The sequence below is a fragment of the Cnephaeus nilssonii genome (genome assembly GCF_951640355.1).
Source record: "Cnephaeus nilssonii genome assembly, chromosome: 20".
Lineage (NCBI taxonomy): Eukaryota > Metazoa > Chordata > Mammalia > Chiroptera > Vespertilionidae > Cnephaeus > Cnephaeus nilssonii.
The window spans coordinates 9,005,918-9,028,802 of NC_137091.1; the positions used below are offsets into that span (position 1 = coordinate 9,005,918).

A 22,885-nucleotide genomic window follows, 5' to 3' on the forward strand; every position below is an offset into this window, starting at 1 on the left:
AATGTTTTTATCTGTGGCTTGGTTTCCTCATTGTTTTTTTTGCTCTTCAGTCCTTGACATTTCTAGTGTCTGGTAGAATTTGAATTATCTCAGCTGTTGGGTATGGGATGTGATTTTGAATGCCACTTTGTGTCTGATAAAGGTGCTGTTGTCAAGACCAATGCTAATGCAGAGAAGGCAGACGAAGAAGAGAAAGGTAACACAGCCTGAGAGCTACATACTAAGATTCTACAGCCTAAGAGAATGGATTGTTAAGAGGCTTCATTTTTACACCCAACTTGGCTTTACTTTAATGGGAATCACAGTGCTAACATAGTCGTTGGTGAAGGAATTCTAATTGCTTACACTTTACAGAAATTTTACTTTGAAAACTGATGAACTTCAGCAGCAGCAAGAAATATTCCCTGAATGATTATTTTTTACAAGGCATTAGAAAAGAAACTTTATTGCCTTTGGAAAAAAGAAAAAAAGAACATTTAAGTTGCATCCCCGTTGTCTAATAAAATTAAACTTAATGACATTTCAGTACATTTAACAAGATGCAAGCAGCTTATATGTTATCAAGATACAGATTTTAATTTTGTTTTTTTCATTGTTGTGATTATATTTATTTATTAAGCTAATCATCTGTAATAATAAAATTGTAATATGCTAATTAGACTGGACGTCCTTCCAGATGTCCTTCCTTCCGGACAAAGCCACAGTGGGCAGGGGCCAGGGCCCTTGCACCAATTTTGTGCATTGGGCCTCTAGTTTTAAGTTTATATTAAGCATAAATTGGGGAGAAATATTTGGGTCTAGATAGGAATAATCTCAGGAAAGGACAGTTGTTAGGAATAGAGTTCTGAAGAAGAATATGAGGCCCAAATGGATGCTATGAGTATCATAATCTTTCTCTTTAATAAAACAAACTAATCATATTTATAAAAACTATGATATACCTTGAACTAGATGTCCCAGTACAGTCCTGGCCGGTGTGGCTCAGTTGGTTGGGCTTCATCCCGTGCATCAAAAGGTTGCTGGTTTAATTCCAGGTCAGGACATATGCCTGGGTTTCAGGCTTCCTCTCCCTTCCTCTCTTTCTAAAAATCAAAATAAAGTATTCTTTTTTTTAAAGGGGTTGGGGGGGAAGTCCCAGTACAAATATTACTGCAGAAGAGGGGTGTTGGGAAGAGCTGGAGGGGGTCAATTGGGGAAATAAGGAGACATATGTAATACTTTCAACAATAAAGAATCATTTTTTAAAAAACATATTACTGCTTAAAATACCAATGGCAATTAAATTCAGATGAGCTCAAGGTAGATTTCATGGACTTTTAAAATTATTTGCTCTTTTTCCTGACAGAGGACAGAGCTGCCCAGTCTTTACTCAATAAACTTATCAGAAACAACCTTGTTGATAACACAAACCAAGTGGAAGTCCTGCAGCGGGATCCAAACTCCCCCCTCTACTCAGTGAAGTCCTTTGAGGAGCTTCGGTTGTGAGTGTTTGTTTGCTTTTTCATTCTCGCCTTTGTGTTTAGATAGCTATCCTGGACCTGTTATATTTTTCATCACAGTAGAAAATTTTTAGCTAAACAAATTTAATTTTTAAAAATTAGCTGCTTTGAGCTATTTAGTAAAATTTCCAGGTAATCTATAAAAATGTCATCTGTACTTAACACATTGGACTCAGTTCAGCACAGTTCAAGTTTGTTAGTTCTAAGCTGTGGGTAACACCAGTTAAAAAGAGAAAAAAATTCCCCATATATTTGGCTTCTTTCCTCAACCAAAAAGACTGACTTGCATCATTGTTTTTCTAGGAAGCCACAACTTCTCCAGGGAGTTTACGCCATGGGCTTCAACCGTCCATCCAAGATACAAGAAAATGCATTGCCTTTGATGCTTGCTGAGCCGTATGTGTCCTGACATAACCCTATCCCATTTTTAATTTTCCATTTTAAAACTTCTATTTAAAACAACTACACTATTAATATATGCTCATTTTAGAAAAGTTAGAAAATAAAAATAAAAAATCATTTGTAATCTGAGTAGAGACATCTGGACTTTTGAGAGAGAGAGAGAGAGAGGAGGAAAAACATTGATGTGAGAAACATGGATTGGTTGCCTCCCACATCTGCCCCAACCAGGAATCGAACCTGCAACCTGAGTATGTGCCCTGACTGGGAATTGAATGCACAGTCCTTGGGTACATGTGACAATGTTCCAATCAACTGAGTCACACTGGCCAGGGCAGACATTTACATATGTATAAATATTTTTAAATAGATATAAAATTTTATATGCTTTAAAATTTTTATTTATATGATCATCTATGTTGGGAAATATACATTTATATCATTCATATACAGCCCAGGGGTGGGAAACGTCCGTATGAGGCCCATGAGATCATTTGGTCTGGCCCTGCCATGACATTAGGGGTGAGTTAATTAAACGTTTAACCAAATATAGCAGGCTAATTTTTAAGGTGATAATTTTGTATGTTATACAAAAGATGTTATAAATATCCAAATGGCCCTTGGCAGAAAAAGTTTCCTCACCCCTGATATACACCATGATTTCATTATATGGATATACTAGTATAAAGTTTATTGTGTCAAGTATATTGGCAAAAAAAACCCACATGTTCTAGGAGACCAGAATGATGCAGTGCTTCTCACACTTTCATAGCCTATGAGTCTCATAGGAATTTATTAAAATGCAAATTCTGATTTCAGTAGATTTGAGGTGGGATTGAGGTTCACAATTTCTAGTAAGCTGTTTGTCTAAAAATAGATATTTTAGGTCTTTATTTTCTCAAAGTTTTCTTTGTTCTGCATCATAATAGTAACATTACTTCAAGATGGATGTCTTTTTTTTAACTTGAAACGTTATTCTTCATTTTTATTAACTGAAAGGATACCTGAGATTTAAGCTTACTAAACAGTTCATTTTCTTGTGCAGCCCACAGAACTTAATTGCCCAGTCTCAGTCTGGTACTGGTAAAACAGCTGCCTTTGTGTTGGCCATGCTCAGCCATGTAGAACCTGCAAACAGATATCCCCAGGTAAGGACTTAGTGAATTTGGGTTTTCTGCTAATGCATAGCTAGAAGGGAAATGCCATTTGATGGATTAAAAACCATTTCTTATATTACCTTTTACATAAACTAGAGCTCCTTAAGTTGGGTACAACCAACATAGTTGATCTAGTAACAAAAATCCTGTTCTCTTCCATGGTTTGCCAATTCTAGGATACTGCCGATAGGCTTGGCTCCTTTACTTGCAGGAAAAACCTCCTTCATCTACAATTATTCATCCATTAGAGAGTTGAGAACTTTCTGAGAAAGTGAAAAAGAAGCTAATCTCCAATTTGAATTTCAGATCCTTGCTCACTTGTAGGTTTTGGTACTCTACTGGCCAGTAGCCGTTTCCAAGTGTCTTTACCCAGCCAGAGTTCTGGCCCCTAAGAATTCTACCTTGTGACTTTGCAGCTTAAAGAAACAAATGGTGTACACTTTATATATCTTTTCCTTCAGCCTTAGCTGGAAGAAGAATAACTAAATCCTGGTGTAATTCCCCATTGCAAAAAAGCTATTGTCTTGACTTCTCACTCTGCACTCTTTCTACCAGTGTCTGTGCCTCTCCCCAACGTATGAACTTGCCCTTCAAACGGGAAAAGTGATTGAGCAGATGGGCAAATTTTACCCGGAGCTGAAGCTAGCTTATGCTGTTCGAGGCAATAAATGTGAGTATGAATATGTAATCCTAATTCATTAAGCTAATAATTTTTTTAATTTTACAGTTAAAATAATACAATGAACACGTGTGCCCTCCACCTAGATTTGAAAACTTAATGTTTTGCCAGATTTGCTTTATGTGTATATAAATATTTCTGGTGAATCATTTGAAAGTAAATTGCAGACATTGTGGCTTTTTATTCCTAACTAGAAGTCCGGTGCATGAAATTCTTGCAGGGGGGCGGGGGGAGGTGTCCCTCAGCCCAGCCTGCATCCTCTCTAATCTGGGACCCCATGAGGGATGTCCAACTGCCTGTTTAGGCCCAATTCCGGTAGGATCGGGTCTAAATGGGCAGTCGGACATCCCTCTCACAATCCAGGACTGCTGGCTCCCAACTGCTCGCCTGTCTTCCTGATTGCCCCTAACCGCTTCTGCCTACCAGCCTGATCACCCCCTAACCACTCCCCTGCCAGCATGATTGCCCCCAACTGCCTTCCCTTGCAGGCCTGGTCCCTCCCAACTGCCCTCCCCTGCTGGCCATCTTGTGGCAGCCATCTTGTGTCCACATGGAGGCAGCCATCTTGCGTGTTGGAGTGATGGTCAATTTGCAATTACTCTTTTATTAGATAGGCTAGAGGCCTGGTGCACGGCCAGGGACCGGCTGTTTTGCCCTGAAGGGTGTCCCGGATCAGGGTGGGGGTTCCCTTGGTGCGTGGGGTGGCCTGGGCGAGAGGCCTGTGGTGGTTTGCAGGCCGGACATGCCCCCCTGGCGACCCAAGCAGAGGCCCTGGTATCTGGGATTTATTTATCTTGTATAATTGAAACTTTGTAGCCTTGAGCGGAGGCCAGGGCCAGCCAGGGCAGGGCAGGAAGCTTGGCTTCCTCCATCGCCAGGGCAACCCAAGCCTCCTGCTCTCTCAGTGGCCGCAGCCATCTTGGTTGGGTTAATTTGCATACTTGCTCCTGATTGGCTTGTGGGCGTAGCAGAGGTAGATACTTTAGTATGCATTTCACGATTAGGACATTCTTCAGCATATCCACAATACTCTTATCACAACCAAGAATATTAACGGATTCTCTAATGACTAATACCTAGTCACTTTCATTTTACTTCAGTTGTCTCAAAAGTGTTTCCTTATGGCTCTCTTGTTTTGAACTAAGATCAAGTGAGTGTATCCACATTGCATTTGGTTATTGTATCTCCTTACATTTCTTTTAATCTAGAATAGTCCCTTCACATTACATTTGACTTTTTGAACACACCTTTTTGCTTATAAAATATTCCAAGTTCTGGATTTGTTTAATTGCCTAATTTCTTTTTGATGTCATTAGAAGAACAAAAATGTTCTAGAATGTTCATGGCAGTTAACTCTGGTAGTTTATTTTTATTCTTTATACATATTTTCTGCCTTTGTTTTACAACAAACTGACAATATTTACGTAATTTAACCCTTTGCACTCGCTTGCTTTTTTCTCGATTCCTTTATTCTAATGCTAACCGTGTCGAGTCACACTCGACATCCGAGTGCAAGAGGTTAAATTTTCTTAGAAGTTTGGTTGAGTTCTATGGATCTTTAACACAAACTTGTAACTTTATGACTCGCAGAAATCTAGTATGTGTACAACATCCTTTTGTGAAATCAGTTCTGAAAAGTAAGATAATAAAACTTAGTGAAAAGTTATTTAAAATGTTAGTTTGGATTTGAGTTAGAATGACAGAGGATTTTGAATAATTTTTTAATGAGTGGCAGTAATTGTTTGTTAACTGAAATTTAAAAGAGGCAGCATTTGTTAGCTTTGAATTGATTCAACATTCACATTTGGGGAAAATTTTGGCCGTGACTAGAGGGAAATTGTTTATGTCTGGTAAAGAGTACAAGTGCTAAAATTTGAATCAATAAGTACCATCTAATTGGAAATGAAGAACCAAATTCTCAATTTCAGACTGTGCAGGACCAAGAACATGTCATGGTCTGCCCGGCCTAATCTGGGAAGCATTTTAAGAGAGGTAGATTGTGTTTGAAAAGACAATCTTTCCTAATGAACCCTATTTATTGATCTGGGCATGAGGCGTGTAAAAGCAACTGACTTGTTTGTTGTAAATGTTGGAGAGTTGAAGAGCTGAGTACACTAGAGTGAGGAAAACTTTGAAAATGTCTGTTATGAGGAAATGCAATCCTCATCTAGGGGGAACCATGCTGACAGAGAAGAAATAAAGATAACAGGTCCTTGCCCTGACCAGTGTTCTCAATGGTTAGAGCATTGGCCCGTGCACCAAAGGGTTAAGGGTTCAATTCCCAATCAAGGGCGCTGCCAAAACCGGTTTGGCTCAGTGGATAGAGCGTCGGCCTAAGGACTGAAAGGTCCCAGGTTCGATTCCGGTCAAGGGCATGTACCTTGGTTGTGGGCACATCCCCAGTAGGGGGTGTGCAGGAGGCAGCTGATCGATGTTTCTCTCTCATCAATGTTTCTAACTCTCTATCCCTCTCTCTTCCTCTCTGTAAAAAATCAATAAAATATTTATTTTTTTTTTTTTAAAAAGGGCGCTTACCTGGGTTGCAGGTTCAATCCCCAACCCCAGTTGGGAGTGTGCAGTTGGGGAATGTGCAGGAGGCAATTAGTCGAGCGGTCTCTCTGACATCAATGTCTCTCTCTCTCTTTCTCTCTCTCTCTCTACCTTTCCCTCCCTCCCTTCCACTCTCTCTAAAAATCAATGGAAAAAATATCCTCCCATGAGGATTAACAATAAAAATTTAAAAAGATAAGAGATTTTTGAAATATAAAATGGGAAAGAATACCACAGAGTTTTTTATCTTCTCATTGTTTATATCCTTAGTATATCTTTTCAGCATTATTGTCTTTTCTGTGTGTGTGTCCATGAGATATTGTAGTGATATCCTAACCTTTCCTTAAAATATTAATGCAAACATCAAAAAATTGTATTAAAATACATCAAAGCTTTAGAATTTCTCAGAAAGGAGAGCTGGTTTTGCCAGGGACATACCTATGTAAAACATCTTGTCTCCACAGTGGAAAGAGGTCAGAAGATCAGTGAGCACATTGTCATTGGCACCCCTGGGACTGTCTTAGACTGGTGCTCCAAGCTCAAGTTCATTGACCCCAAGAAGATCAAGGTGTTTGTTCTGGATGAGGCTGATGTGATGATAGCTACTCAGGGGCACCAAGATCAAAGCATCCGCATCCAAAGGTAGGATGCTGGATCTGGGAGGAACTTCTCAGCCTACTGATCTATAAGTAAAAACCTTCTTCTTTATGTCTCCTGTTATATCCAACTCCTCTTCTCTCTCCTGCTGAGGTCTCTGCTTCAGAAGCTTCAGAAGTATGTGTTTGATGGATCATGTCAGCACTGACCATACTCGCGCCTGGGTTGAGGAAAAAGACTTAGGGAATCTAATACCACCCTGTCCCTGCCCCATGTCTGGTCCTGCCTCTTCCCCACAGTGCTCCTCCACCTCTGCCACCTTCCAGGGGACATAGACCATCCAAGCCTGGGGAGGCTGTGCTGCTGCTCATGCCAGTGGAAAACTCGGGCTCATGCCAAACACCCGGGCCTTCCCTTGCAGGATGCTGCCCAGGAACTGCCAGATGCTGCTTTTCTCTGCCACCTTTGAAGACTCTGTATGGAACTTTGCCCAGAAAGTGGTCCCAGACCCAAACATTATCAAACTGAAGCGTGAGGAGGAGACGTTGGACACCATCAAGCAGTATTACGTCCTGTGCAATAACAGAGACGAGAAGTTCCAGGCCTTGTGTAACCTCTACGGGGCCATCACCATTGCTCAAGCCATGATCTTCTGCCATGTGAGTAGCAGCAGGAGCAGCAGCATCAGGCCAGCCTGGGGAGGAGTTCCATGGGAAGGTGTTGTCCAGCGCCCTCCCTCTCAGCCAGCTCCACCTTAGTGCTGAGGAGGACCAGGTTCATTTAAGTAATTCATCCAAAAAATATATGGCTAAGATTCTATTTGAAAAATTTTAAGTCTAACCTGCTGGCTGAATGCTGCAGGTCTTCATGTATATAAATGGCAGAAAGCCACTTTTCTGCAGGTGTTTTCATTTTCTTTTTTTGCAGGTATCTTCATTTAAAACAATTCTTTTCACTCCAGACCCGCAAAACAGCCAGTTGGCTGGCCGCAGAGCTCTCCAAAGAAGGCCACCAGGTGGCTCTGCTAAGTGGTGAGATGATGGTGGAGCAGAGGGCTGCCGTGATTGAGCGCTTCCGAGAAGGCAAGGAGAAGGTTCTGGTGACCACCAACGTGTGTGCCCGTGGTGAGCAGAGAACTTGTCCTGGTCTGCCAGCCTCGGGGTAGCAAGGGAAGTCCTCATATACGAACAACTCAGTGGTTTGGGAGTGGTCACGTGCGGTTGGTGGTGACATTCTTTTCTAGGAGAGACTGGATTCCCTCAGCAGATAAGAGCTTTCACAGAAACTGAGTCCTGACTTGGAGGAAGGAAATGTACAGGCTTCTGACTGGTTTACAATGGCGCCTGCTCTTCTTGGGGCAGCCATTGAGGTGTCAGCTGCATCTCCTGACACCAAGTGTCTAGCAGAGGCTCTCCTACTGACTTCTTAATTTCTTTAGCACCTGCCCAAGTCCTGTGGTTTTCCTCTGGGTTCTGTTATGTGCTCCTGGTCCCTGAATCCCAGAGCTGGCCCAACTTGACTCCCTCTCCCCAAAGTTGGTGTGTGTGGCCTGTCTCCCATTCTTACTCTTCCCCATCACTCCTTCATGCAGGTATTGACGTTGAACAGGTGTCTGTTGTCATCAACTTTGACCTTCCTGTGGACAAGGATGGGAACCCAGACAACGAGACTTACCTGCACCGGATCGGGCGCACTGGCCGCTTTGGCAAGAGGGGCCTGGCCGTGAACATGGTCGACAGCAAGCACAGCATGAACATCCTCAACAGAATCCAGGAGCATTTCAGTGAGTCCTGGGAGTGTCCTGCCTTCCTTAGAGGGGCAAGTCCGGGGTGGGTGGAAGGGTGGGTGGTCCTGTGGCCCCTAGAGAGGCTTTGTCCCTTTGCACATGCCCCTCCTCCCCTACAATGGGGAAGTCCTCAAGGAGCACACCTGGGGAGCTCAGTGTCAGGACTCGAATGTCAGTTCCCCTTGGCCAGGCTGAGGGCCTTGGACTCGGACTGCTGTTGTCAGTGTCTGTGTCTCAGGCACCAGAAGCCTTTGGGGTTAACTGGAGGATGGATGTGGTAGAGGCGGGGCTTGTTCTAGCCAGGGCAGAGACCTGTGTGTTTTCTCTCCCGCTGGGCTGCCCTTTCCCTAGGTGTGTCTCCATGTAACCCCATGTTGATCTCTCTTTGAAACTTTTTTTTATTCTCAGATAAGAAAATAGAGAGATTGGACACGGATGATTTGGACGAGATTGAGAAAATAGCCAACTGAGAAGCTCCACCAGGCCCTGCTGCCCACCCTTGGCTCCCCCTAAGTGGGAGACTAGTGCTTTCAAGTACAGGCCTCAACAGTCGCCACAAAGATGAAGGCACGATTAGAGAGAAACTACCTACCTCATTTTAAATTACGTTTGGACTTGATAAAAATTGTGCAAATGATGGGGGAAGGTAGATAAAATTATTTACACAACTTTTGGAAGATTAGGCGTGAATACACAGAAATTTACCTTTTGGAAATTCTGTCTTTTTTTTTGGCCAGTGTTTTCCCCATGGTTATACTCATGTAGATGCTGTGCTAAATGATCACTTGCTCAGGATCTATCTGGCAGCCTCTGCCTGTTGTCTGGGTAGGAGTGTTCAGGCCCACACCAGCTCTAGTGGAAGTGACAGAATAGAGGTGAAGAGGGAACACAGAGAGAAGCCCCAAGAAGGATAGGTGTGTAAGCCACCCATCATGTTTGGAGTAAGATATGAAGCAGCAGAGGAGAGCTGTGAGCTGCTGCTTTGGATTTGGGGTGGGATAGCTCAACTGAGTGTTGTCAGCCTACTCTGTACTGAAGCCCACAGCAGGAGGGGATTTGCTAAGCACGAACCAAAATGCAAACCATGGACCAAAATGCCAACCTGGGATTTTTGGTGGGTGCAAGTCTGTGTTGTAGGGCCACGACCTGTTCTTTTCAGCACGTGCTATCTGTGTGCAGTGCACATCTGATTACTGGAATGTCCCTTGCTTGTGCTTAAGCAAGTCCTGTGAAGTCATCGTGAAGAATTAGTGGTGGCTCTAGCTTGCCATAAAACCTGGTCTCACAGGCATTTGCAGCATCTTTTTTTATATCCTTAACATCAACTTGACCCCTTAGGAGTCTTGAGTAAATATGAGGTGATGTGAGATTTGTATCCTCAGTGAAAATTGTGGTTTGAAGTCACGAATAGCCAGCCTCAGGGCAGCTACAGAAGTGATCCGCAGTAATCACAAATCCTTGCTTTGTCTTCAGATCCGAGAAGACAAGTGTTGTAAGAGCTGATGAATGAGTTCAGGTATTTGGCACCTTGACTGTGAAAAGATACTGGACATCTATGTGCAACTAAGTGCAACTAAGGGACTAGGTGGATTACAACCATCATCTGTGCAAGGCAAGAGTAACTGCCAAGACCTTTACTCCATCTTTACTTGGCATCTTTGTGCAGAGTAGTCAGAGCAAATAATAGTAATGAATATTTCTTCATATCTGACCAAGTCTGTTGGTACCCACGAAGTGACAGAGCAAAGATGAGATGAAACTGAGCTGCAAGAGTAATAGAAGTCCAGCCAAAAGGGGTCCTCTTCTGCTCTGAGTCTGATACAGAATGGCCACTTTACCCAGGACCAGGCTTGGAAGAAGGGTTTTCTGTGATGAGAACTACTCAAATCCCAGACCTTCCTTGTAGGTGTTTCTATGTTTTAGGGCTAGCTCTGTCTCTTGGGAAAGGGAAGAGCCACTACCAGCTTCCAGGTGGTTACCTTAATCTGACATTACCGATACTGCAGAGAGACTGACACTGCCAATTCTGCCACATTCCTCCACTGGGCACTTGGCTGTATAGTCTTCTCTATGCTTCTGGCCAACTCAGACCTACTCTGGAAGTCATATAACTGAAGAAATTTAACCCCCACCCAAAGTCCTGTGGACCAACCCTGAAATAACTAAAAACAAAGGCAATAATTAAAGGACTATAGATTCCTCATGAGGCTGCAACACCACCTTCTCACAGCACATATAACCCATCTACTGAGGAGCCCTAAATCTGAGCAGCAAAATGGGAAGGGATGTTTCAGATTCTTCAATAGTAGGAATAAATGGGTATATGGCAGAAACCTAGATAAATAGTTCTTTTTTTAAAATTTTTAAAAAAATATATTTTATTGATTTTTTACAGAGAGGAAGGGAGAGAGATAGAGAGCTAGAAACATCGATGAGAGAGAAACATCGACCAGCTGCCTCCTGCACACCCCCCGCCGGGGATGCGCCCGCAACCAATGCACATGCCCCCGACCGGAATCGAACCTGGGACCCCCCAGTCCGCAGACCAAAGCTCTATCCACTGAGCCAAACCGGTTTCGGCAAGATAAATAGTTCTTAATCTGGGGACTTGGACCCCTAAGAATTCACTGGATGGGTTTTGTGGAGTCTGAAGTATATGCAGTATTGAGTTTAAATGCATTTGCCAAGGAGAGACTCCCAAGGGAGTGTGTGTTTTAAAAAGGTCAGACTCACTGTTATGGATAGATCTGGAATGTCACCCCAGTGTCACTGCAGTACATATCCCTTCACAGACCATATTCACTGCGACCAGTGCTTGGCTCCCATGGCTCAGTAGACCAAAGCTGCCTCTGACCTTGTCCAGTTTTGAGACATCAGTGATGTAAAAATATATTGAGCCCTTGGTAAACTTGTCCCCAGAATTTCTTTTACTGTTCCTAGATATAGAATGATAAATTGTGCCCTAGAACAAAAATTCACTTGGGAAAAGGAGATTTTTTGATCCAATGGCAGATTCTAGATATATTCATTATCCATAAACAATTGATTTTATTGGCTTTTTTTTGAGTGTCATTCATTGGCTGTATGCATAAAAACTAATCAATTGTTGATGTATTCTTTACTAATATTAACTGAACTTAATTGTGATATATTTATGTTGCTAAGATATCATTAATGACTATAAGGAGAAAACAGCATGTTTTGGTTGCTGCTATTAGTAATCATACATAAGTGAAGACTCACCTATTATTCCATAAGTTAGTCATCACCTTATATATATATATATTTTTAAATATTTTATTGATTTTTTACAGAGAGGAAGGGAGAGGGATAGAGAGTCAGAAACATCGATGAGAGAGAAACATCGATCAGCTGCCTCCTACACACCCCCTACTGGGGATGTGCCCGCAACCAAGGTACATGCCCCTGACCGAAATCGAACCCGGGACCCTTCAGTCCGCAGGCCGACGCTCTATCCACTGAACCAAACCGGTTTCGGCATTACTGTTTCATTTTAAAGTTAACATTGCTCCAACCTGAGTAGCTGGGATGGCTCCATAGGCCAAAGGCCGGTCCTACCCAGCTGCCAGAGGTCTGTTCACATTCCCTTTTTTCCTGCTGGTAAACCAGAGGACGCTGGCTAATCAGAAAGAAAGTAGATGCTAGCAACTACAAAGTTCTTACATTCTATTTTTCTAGTCCTAGGAAAGGAATAAAAATAGGATTCAGAAAGAGGTCTTCTCCCTTTGTTGTTCCCATCTCTTGTTTTGGTCAGTCCTCACCCGATGATATTTTTTCCATTGATTTTTTTAGAGTGGAAGCAGGGGAGGGAGAGGAAGGGAAAAGAATGACACATCCATGCAAGAGGGACACATTGATTGGCTTCTTCCCGATGCACCCCAACCAGGACCGGGGATTGAACCAGGTATGTGCCCTTGACCAGGAATAAAACACTAGACCTTTTGGTGCCCAGACTGACACTCTATTCACTGAGCCACACAGGCCAGGGCCCCATCTCGTTTATTATTTAACTTGAAGGCCATTTCATTCAAAGTGCCTTGGTATTCAGAAAGTAAGGATTTCGTTCCAGCTGGCGTAGCTCAGTGGTTGAGTATCAACCTCTGAACCAGAAGGTCACAGTTCCCAGTCGGGGCACATGCCCTGGTTACGGGCTTGATCTCTGGTGTGGGACTTGCAGGAGGCAGCCAATCAGTGATTCTCTCATCATTGACGTTTCTATCTCCCTCTCCCTTCCTCTCTGAAATCAAAAATATATTTTTAAAAGTAAGGATATCCGAGGTTAGGGAAGATTCATGAAGGAGTGGAGTTTGCTTATGAGGAAAAAGGGATTTCAAGAGATAAGAAGAGTGCCTTAGGTAGACTGGTCCTATGAAGACTAAAGTAACTTCACCAGGATAAACATAGTATACAGGAAGGGTAGTAAGGTAAGCAGCCTAGCCACGTGGGCAGAGAAAAGTCTCAATAGGTAGGAAATGGAGATTTGATTGTTTGAACAGGATTTGGATTTACTAGTAAATTATCATAGATTCTTAAAACACAGGAGGTGATGAAATCATTTGTGTGTTTTTGGGGGGACGGTGGGAAAATTGGTCTAGCAGATGTATACAAGGTATACTGGAGCTGAAAAGGCTGGCTTCTGAGAAACTATTCCATCAGTCCCATCACACAGCAAGTGCTAGGATGTCACTGGTTGTATTGAGAATGCAGAAAAGATGTACTGGAGGGATATTACAGAGGAAGAATGGCAGACTTACATACCTATCTACTATTTTTATTCCAAAGATGATTTGTAACTCAATAATTAGATACACTATACAAATTAATTCTGGGGAGAAACCCAAAGGGAAGAAAAGATCGGATCAGTGCTGAGTCTCCTACACAGCCTGCATGATGTCAGGCCTGTCATCTTAGAAGAAGGGACTGGTCCCTCTCCTTCACCAACACCTCCCAAGCTGTTGTAGATTTCAGAGACTTTCTTTAGGTTTCTCCTGGTCTGGGACATAGATATCAGGTTCTTAGGAATCCCTGCAGTTTTACCTGACTTTGCTTTTCTGATTGAGAATAAAAAGTTCCTTATTCTGTTGACTCAGATTACAGCAACTTCTAAAAATGATACAATGGAGGTGAGGAGACTGAGGGGCTGAAGGTAGAAGGCTCCAGTGCCCTGGTCCTGAGTCTGGGACAGCCTTTCCCCAGACTCGCTTCAAACACCTAGTGGGAAGTATGAGGCCAGGTGGGGATCTGCTTAGAAGATGTTACACTCCTACCGTATGTCTCTTCCTCTAGCTGCTGTTAGATGCTTCTGCCTTGGCTTAGAAATTGTTCTGGTGTTAGTATTCAGCAGAGCAAGTAGATTATCCTAAGTAGTTTTAAATACAGATAATTCTACAACTAAAATGGGGGCCCAGCAGGCATGGCTCAGTGGTTGAACGTCCACCTATGAACAAGGAGATAATGGTTTGATTCCTGGTCAGGGCACATGCCCAGGTTGGAGGCTCAATCCCCAGCGTGGGGCATGCAGGAGGCAGTTGACCAATGATTCTCTCTCATCACTGATGTATCTCTCTCTCTCTCCCCCTCTCTGAAATCAATAAAAAAATATTTTAAAAAATTCTATAAAATGGGGTATAGAAGTAGGTGGAGGAAGGAATATTAAGTGAAGCCTGACAGTGGTGGCTGGTATGTCAGCTGCTCAAATATGTCAGCTGCTCAGATACTTATTGCCTCTGCTTTATCAATATCTAATAGGCAGAGGTGGTTGGGTAGCCTTGTTGCCCAGGACTATAGCCATTTCCTTCTCCTAGAGGAAATGGGAGGAGGGGGGCTGTTTAGATAGAACTCTTTGGGAAGTACTAGTACACATTTTGTGAGTCTTTACAACTTTTCTGTTATATTCTCATTTATATGCTTCCAGTCCAATTGAAGAAAAACCAAATAGTCTTTTGTTCTATTCCTGAAAGCAAATGTCTCCACACAGAAGACTTGAAAGGACATGAGTTAGCCCCTGGTCAGGTTGTGTGGCCATGAGTACTAGGTGTATAGTTATCTAGTCTGCATTCCTCTCAGATACCAACAACTTCTTAATTTGCATGGAAAGCATCCTAATAAACCAATTCCATTTGAGTCCAAGTTTAACAACAATACAGGTCCCATTGTTTCAGTATTGCTTTGTTAATTTCTAAAACAAGTAGGTCTATACTCCAGGGACAAAATAAATATTTTTCTATTTATCTGACTTCATATTTAACATCAATGGATGGGACAACTTTAGGAAAAGCTGCAGTGCCTCTAACTTATGGATCATTAGTCCTTTCTGGTTAACTCCCCCACACTGTTCAGGGATCATTTCAAGACTCATCTCAAACTTCCCATCCCATTATCTCCCTCAGGTTTCAGCAAATCTTCTCCCTAATCCAAGTAAACAGCCAACACAAGGAGACATCCTCAACCTTCCACCACCAGACTTATCTCTTCTTCCCTCTCCTCCTATTACAATAGGAAGTATCCTTATTGTCTAAATTTTTCTATCAGTGCACTAAATTCTCTCTCCTGTGGCTTTTTAAGGACTTGTTCTATCAGCTCTCCCTCTCCTATTTTAACCTTTCCCATACCCAGCCCCCAATTTTTCCAGTTGTATTTTATTGTGGTAAAATATGAAATTTACCATCTTAACCATTTTTAAAAGTACAGTTCAGTGGTGTTAAATACATTCAGAATGTTGTTCAACCATCACCATAGTCCATCTCCATTAACTCTTTTTTTAAAAAATATATTGATTTCAGAAAGGGAGGGGGCTAGAGAAACATCAATGATGAGAATCATTGATTGGCTGCCTCCTTAACACCCCACATTGGGGATTGAGCCCGCAACCTGGGATTATGCCCTGACTGGGAATCGAACCATAACCTCCTGGTTCATAGGTTGACGCTCAACCACTGAGTCATGCCGGCCGGGCTCTATTAACTCTTCATCTTGTAAAATGGAAACCATAACCAATAAACCATTCCCATGACCTTTCCTCTGACCCCCCACCCCAGCCTGACAACTATCATTTTTCCGCCCAAATATATTTTATTGATTTTTTAGAGAGGAAGGGAGAGGGAAAGAGAGAAACACCGATCAGCTGCCTCTTGCACACCTCCTACTGGGGATGTGCCCACAACCAAGGTACATGCCGTTGACCAGAATCAAACCTGGGACCTTTCAGTCTGCCGGCCAACGCTCTACCTACTGAGCCAAACCGGTTAGGGCTGACAACTATCATTTTACTTTCTGTCTCTATGATCTTGACTATTCCTAAGTACTTTATATAAGTACATACTTGTTTTTTTGTGACTGGCGTATGAGCCTGCAACCCAGGTATGTACTCTGACCGAGAATCGAATTGGTGACCTTTTTGGTACAATGTTGAGGCCCAACTGAGCCACACTGGCCAGAGACCTAAGTTACTTTCTGAGTAACATTCCTCTCCCCCTTCTGTTGCCTGGTATATATTTGAGAGTCTACTATGTGCCATGAACTTTTCTAGGTTCACTAGCCAGCTGTTTGACCAAGACAAGATTTTTGCTCGTTTAAAGAGTTCGTATTCTAGTGGGGGGAGACAAAAAGTAAACAGGCAGCAAACAAATAAGGTACCTTTTGATGGTGTGTAGATGTCTACTGAAGTGTTACCAAGTAATGATAAAACACCAGGAAGGAGTTAGGCAATTGATGTGATAGGAATTTGATGGACTATTATGCCATTGCATTGATAATTATGACATTAAAAATATTTAGCTGTTGCCGAAACTGGTTTGGCTCAGTGGATAGAGCGTCGGTCTGCGGACTGAGGGGTCCCCGGTTCGATTCCAGTTAAGGGCATGTACGTTGGTTGCAGGCACATCCCAAGTAGTAGGTGTGCAGGAGGCAGCTGATTGATGTTTCTCTCTCATCAATGTTTCTAGCTCTCTGTCCCTCTCCCTTCCTCTCTGTGGAAAATCAATAAAATATATTTAAAAAATATTTAGCTGTATAACAAAAAGGTCAAATTTTAAATTGTACGCATACTTTTTATAGGACTAGATAAAATACCTGTGCTGTGATGGGTGTGCACAGGACTGGAATGACCCAGAAGAAAAGATAACGCCGTTCGTTTTTTGGAGCAGTGGGATTGTGGGGCGGGGAGGGAGGTTAGGGGCTTTTGGTTTCGTTTGGTTTTTGCTGTCTTACCTGTTACCGCGTTCTTAACAGTAGAAATTGGCATCGTGTAGTATTCTCATGGAACTTTTCTTTGTATGAGGCTTTAGAGTTCAGAGGTTTACAAATTTAACGAGACGTGGCAGGTTTGAAAATAAAACTTGGGTTACTTCGGTGTGAAGTTAGGCAAAGTGAAGGCTAAGAGTTTCACTTCACAAACCTTGGAGATATTAAGACACCGAGAGGTTAAATGTCTGCGGAAACGGGCGGAGGCCTCGGCTTGGCGCCTGACGGGGGTGGGCGCGGCCCGGGAAATGGCCCGCGCGGCGCGGAATGGTGACGTGTCGCGTTAGACAGGAACTGATGTCACGTTTAAGCAGCACCACTTCCGGTTCGCGTGAGTTACCTTCTCGCGCCTGCTCTTGGGATCTGTGTGTGCGTGTGCAGTGCGGAGAATTTTTCCACGAGTCGCTCTCCCTCCCTCCGGACCATGGCCTCCGACTCGTGGGCCCTGGCCGTGGACCAGCAGGAAGCGGCTGTCAAGTCGGTCAGTGGCTCCAGCTCCCGGGGAGGAGGAAGTAGGAGGGCCCCAGCGGACCCTGCCTCAAATCCAGGGAGTCCACGGGTAGGGCAGGCCAATGGCCCGCCGAGGAATCAGTACTGCTTCGAGCCTTTTGTCTTCATCCGGGCCAGTTAAAGACTTGTATCCTGTGGCAGTCTGTTCCCGCTATGTATGCTGTCTTTTCTGTATTGCATCTCCCCAGTGGGGATGTCAAGGAAAGGCAAATTTAGGCTGGTTCTCTTTTCTCATCAAGAGTAGAACGATTATGTGCTTCTCTTATTTTAACATTGTTAACTTTGATTTTGAGAGTACCTATATTAAAGCTGGGGACAATGAAGCAAAGGAAGTGCTTAGAATAGAAGCAACAGGAGAGCCTAGGCGGGACTGCTTGGGCTCACTGGGAAGTCAGAGAAAAGGGGGCCTTGGAGGCAGGTTCAGGGGGTCAGCCTGGGTGGAGCTGCCGCTGCCCACTGCTGCCCTGGTTGCAAGTCTCTTGGGGATCGTTAGAATCTAGGAGATGCACTCCTGAGAGGGAAGATAGGCTCCCAGCAGGGAGAGTGCCTTATTTGAACATTGTTTAGGTCCATGCTTAACATGGTTGGTAGTTCGTAGCTATGCAGAATAACAGATTTCGGTTTTTATATATTTCATTCAAAAAGTATGATATGGCCCGGTATGGCTCAGTGGTTGAGCATGGACCCAGGAACCAGGAGGTCAATGGGAATCAAACACAGCCAGGGCAAATGCCAGGGTTTCGGGCTCAGTCCCCAGTGGGGTGTGTGTGCAGGAGGCAGCCCATCAGTGATTCTTATTGATGTTTCCCTCTCCCTGTCTTCTTTCCGCTCTGATACCAATTTTTTTTAAAAAAAGTATGATATAGCCGAAACCGGTTTGGCTCAATGGATAGAGCGTCGGCCTGCGGACTCGGGGGTCCCAGGTTCGGTTCCGGTCAAGGGCATGTGCCTTGGTTGCGGGCACATCCCCAGTGGGGGGTGTGCAAGAGGCAGCTGATCGATGTTTCTCTCTCATCGATGTTTCTAACTCTCTATCCCTCTCTCTTCCTCTCTGTAAAAAATCAATAAAAATAAAAAAATTAAGAAAAATTGTTTAAAAAAAATAAAATAATGTCTTTTAAAAAAAAAAGTATGATATAGTATATGGTTCTGGTGCTCTAGAGTTTACAATCTAGTGTTTAGCATCAGATCTTTCCTAAAAGACAGTTACTGAGAATTGGTTTCACATCTTTTTTTTTTTAAATATATTTTATTGATTTTTTACAGAGAGGAAGAGAGAGGGATAGAGAGTTAGAAACATCGATGAGAGAGAAACATCGATCAGCTGCCTCTTGCACAACCCCTACTGGGATGTGCCCGCAACCAAGGTACATGCCCCTGACCGGAATCGAACCTAGGACCTTTCAGTCCGCAGGCCAATGCTCTATCCACTGAGCCAAACCTGTTTCGGCTGGTTTCACATCTTTTTAAACCTATTTTTCTAATCTAGATGAGATATGAATATACTTGGTATCTGGTTCTAAACAATTTGCTTATCAGGAGGCTGATGTAATTTAATGTTTTAAAACACTGCTTCCTGATAGTTGGTAAAAACCTCCCCTCTTTTTATTTTACTATATAGACTTGTGTACATTAGCTTAGTACATAATTCATGGTATTAAGTTATCCTGTGGCTCTGCTCTCAAGTGTTTTCTTTTATTTCCCTTCAGATCAGTAATTTGCAGATCAAGGACGAGAGAGTCAAACCAGATACCAATGGTGAGTCACGAGTAATTGTAAGCTGGTACAAGTTACAAGTTTGCTTCTGCTTTGTACTCATAGCTATAATGTGAAAAGGAGCTTTCATTTAGCATGTTCGGCAAATGTTAGCACTGGATTTGACAGCCAGTAAAGTCGGTTTCACACTGAAGGGGATATGTTATTTTTCCAGATTTGATCTAGCCTCTGTCGTTGTTCACTTGGTAATGTTTCTTTAAAATTTTTAAAGGTTAATCTGGGTTCAAAACTCATAAAGTGCCCGGTTGGCATGGCTCAGTGGTTGAGCCTTGACCTATGAACCAGGAGATCACGGTTTGATTCCTGGTCACGGTACATGCCCAGGTTGTGGGCTTCATCCCCAGTAGGGGATGTGCAGGAGACAGCCAATCAGTGATTCTCTCTCATCATTGATTTATCTATCTCTCCCTTCCTCACTGCGATCAATAAAAACAACTCATAAAGTATAAACAGGTGAAAAAAAAAAAAAGTATAAACAGGTGAAAGGCCTTTCGATCCTGGCCACCATTTACCCAGTTCCCAATCTCCACCTATTATTAGTTTGCTAGGGCTGCCGTAACAAAGTATCACAAACTGGGTGATTTGAATAATAGAAATTTATTGTCTCACAGTTCTGGAGGCCAGAAGTCCAAGATCAGGTTGTCGGCAGGGTTGATTCCTTCTGAGGGCTATGAGGAAGGATCTGGCAATCTTTGGTGTTCCTTGGCTTATAGAAGCATCACCCTGATCTGTCTTTGTCTTCACATGGCATTTTTCCTGTGTGCATATCTATGTTCCAATTTCCCCTTTTTAGAAGGACATTAATGGTATTGGATTAGGGCCCACCCTAATGACTTCACCTTAACCAATTACATCTGCAATGACCCTATCTCAAAATAAGGTCACATTCTGAGGTACATTCTTAGGGACTTCAACATATGAATTGGGGGGCAGTCAACAATTCAGATTTCAACCCAGCAATTTTACTATTTGATTTGTTTGTCCCCTTATATTTTGTTCTCTGCCTCTTTTCCTGCTTTCTTTTGGGTTAATTGAATATCTTAGATTCCCATTTAAATTTATGGGGTTTTTAGCTGTACCTATTTGCATTATTTTATGCGTGTTTTAAAGTTTTCTTCATCTAAGTCTTGCATATTTTTGTTAACTTTATTTCTAGGTGCAGTATTTTATCTTTTTAGTTGCTATTATAAGTCAGATTTTTTCAATTATATCTCTCTATATATTTATGTAACTACTGATTTCTGTTTACTTAAGTTGATACTTAGCCCTACAAGTTTACGATCATCTACACTAATAAAAGAGAAAGATGCAAATTGACTGTACCTTCGTGGCACCCACCAGCCAATCCGGAGTGAGTATGCAAATTAACCCAACAAAGCTGGTGGGTTAATTTGCATACACAGGCACCAAGCAGCCAGGGGCAGGACACTTGCGTTGTCTCCATGGCCTCTGGGCAGCATGGAAAGGTGGAAAGGCGGCTCCAGGCAGAGCGAAGGCAGAAAGGTGGCTCCGGGCCTGAGCGAAGGCAGTGCTGGCAGCCAGGGGAAGGAAGGCCCATTCTTGCACGAATCTTTGTGCATCGGGCCTCTAGTACATTCTATAAAAAGTGATCATTTTACCTCTGTCTTTTAATTTTTCTTTCTCATGTTTTATTATGTTTGCTAATATAAAGCTATAGTTTATATTAGGAGAAGTAAGTCAGAGGTGACATTCTGCTGATGACTTTGAAGTCAGCCAAAATTTCTAGAAATTTGAAATTTTCTTATGCACTTAAAAGTTTTGTAGGAATTGCCCTAACCGGTTTGGCTCGGTGGATACAGTGTCGGCCTGCGGACTGAAAGGTCCCAGGTTCGATTCCAGTCAAGGGCATGTACCTGGGTTGCGGGCACATCCCCAGTGGGAGGTGTGCATGAGGCAGCTGATTGATGTTTCTAGCTCTCTATCCCTCTCCCTTCCTCTCTGTAAAAAATCAATAAAATACATTAAAAAAAATTTTTTGTAGGAATAAAAATTTATTAAACACAAAGAAATGCCAACTATTTACATTTTGATCATGTAAAATAAATTTTGGTATTTACATTGTCCCACCTTCTGGGTGGGTTTGATATTTGCCTTTCTGATTATGACAACTGTTTTCTTGTGTAGGTGTTATCAAAACCAATGCCACTGCAGAGAAAACAGATGAAGAAGAGAAAGGTAACTACTCATTCATACCCTGTAGCAAGAGACACAGTATGACCCAGGACTTGCCTTTCTGGAGCCAGAGGTATTCTTAGTTATAAGATGAAGGAGAAGAGGAATCCACAAAGGAGACTGAGAAGACACAGTCAGTGAAATAGGACCAAAAGAGAGTGCTGTCCCAGAAATCAGAAGAAGGAAGTTTTTCCACAGTAGAGAGTCAAATATAGGTAACAAGTTGATTAAGAGAAGAACTAAAAATTGCCTTTTGGATTGATTTAGCAGTGTAGACGTCATGGTGAGCTTGACAAGGGCTGAGGTTAAGTGAAGAGGTTAAATAAAAACCCTCTTCCATGTACATTCAACAGAAGGGGAGGAGAGGCAGTGGAGATTAATATAGATAGCCTTTTTAGGGAATGTTCTATAAAAGGGAGGGGAGTGTCACTAGGATGGAGTTTGCCAGATGAGTGTGAAGAAAATCATTGGTGACCCTGGCCAGGTAGCTCAGTTGCTTAGGGCGTCATCCTGATACACCAAGGTTGTGGGTTCAATCTCTGGTCAGGGCACATACAAGAATCAAACAATGAATGCATAAATAAGTGTAACAACAAATCGATATTTCTCTATCTCTCCCTCTCTCTAAAATCAATAAAAAATTTTAAAAAATAGAAAAAGAAAATCTACTGGTTTCTTCCTGACAGAGGACAGAGCTGCCCAGTCCTTACTCAACAAGCTGATCAGAAGCAACCTGGTTGATAACACAAACCAAGTGGAAGTCCTGCAGCGGGATCCAAAGTCCCCTCTCTACTCAGTGAAGTCCTTTGAGGAGCTTCGGCTGTGAGTGTTTGTTTCTTTGAGCTGTTTCTTATCAGTCCCTCTTTTATAGAATAGCATCACAGATTCTTGTGGGAATTTTACTTTTATTTTTAAAAATCCTGCTGGACCGGTGTGGCTCAGTGGTTGAGTGTCGATCCAGGCACCAAGAGGTTGCTGGTTCGATTCCTGGTCAGGGCACTTGCTCAGGTTGTGGGCTTGATCCCCAGTGGGGGGCGTGCAGGAGGCAGCCAATCAATATTGATGTTTCTTTCTCATCGATGTTTCTATCTTTCCCTTTCCCTTCCTCTCTCAAATCTAAGTAATCAATAAGATATATATATTTTAAAATCCTAATATATTTATCTCTTTGACTAGTTAATAATTCACATGATTCAAAAGTCAAAAAGTATGAAAAAGGTGACAGTGATGGTCTCCCTCCTACCCTTGTCTCTTTGCTTCCCAGTTCTCCTCCTCTTGATAGGGATTTTTAAATGCCACAAATTTATTCATCATAGCTGAAAGTCTTTTTTCTTTTATGCTCTTAGAACTTTCAATAAAATATTGGCTGACAGGTGATTTCTGGATGTCAGGAACATTTCTTATTAGGTAAGCTCTTTCGTTAGACTATAGGGTTTATGGTCTTAAGAACAGTTTATCTGCTTTTATAAAATTTGTC

At 42.6% G+C, this 22,885-nt stretch overlaps 1 protein-coding gene across 4 annotated transcripts in view; it reads left to right on the top strand.

The window, feature by feature from the left end:
• DDX19B (DEAD-box helicase 19B) overlaps nt 1-22,885 on the top strand; it is a 41,251-nt gene that overhangs the window by 6,719 nt on the left and 11,647 nt on the right. Inside the window, exons 3-12 of one of the 4 annotated variants that reach the window (XM_079799393.1) lie at nt 143-196; nt 1,346-1,481; nt 1,803-1,895; nt 2,944-3,046; nt 3,611-3,725; nt 6,749-6,926; nt 7,303-7,540; nt 7,843-8,005; nt 8,473-8,664; nt 9,076-17,160. In XM_079799393.1, coding sequence (XP_079655519.1) covers nt 143-196; nt 1,346-1,481; nt 1,803-1,895; nt 2,944-3,046; nt 3,611-3,725; nt 6,749-6,926; nt 7,303-7,540; nt 7,843-8,005; nt 8,473-8,664; nt 9,076-9,137 — 1,334 coding nt within the window. In that variant the 3' untranslated portion in view covers nt 9,138-17,160. Of the gene's footprint in view, nt 1-142; nt 197-1,345; nt 1,482-1,802; nt 1,896-2,943; nt 3,047-3,610; nt 3,726-6,748; nt 6,927-7,302; nt 7,541-7,842; nt 8,006-8,472; nt 8,665-9,075; nt 17,161-17,264; nt 17,411-19,148; nt 19,198-21,360; nt 21,412-22,094; nt 22,231-22,754; nt 22,816-22,885 lie in introns of those variants that run through there. The other 3 variants (XM_079799396.1, XM_079799394.1, XM_079799395.1) reach the window with 3 other exon arrangements.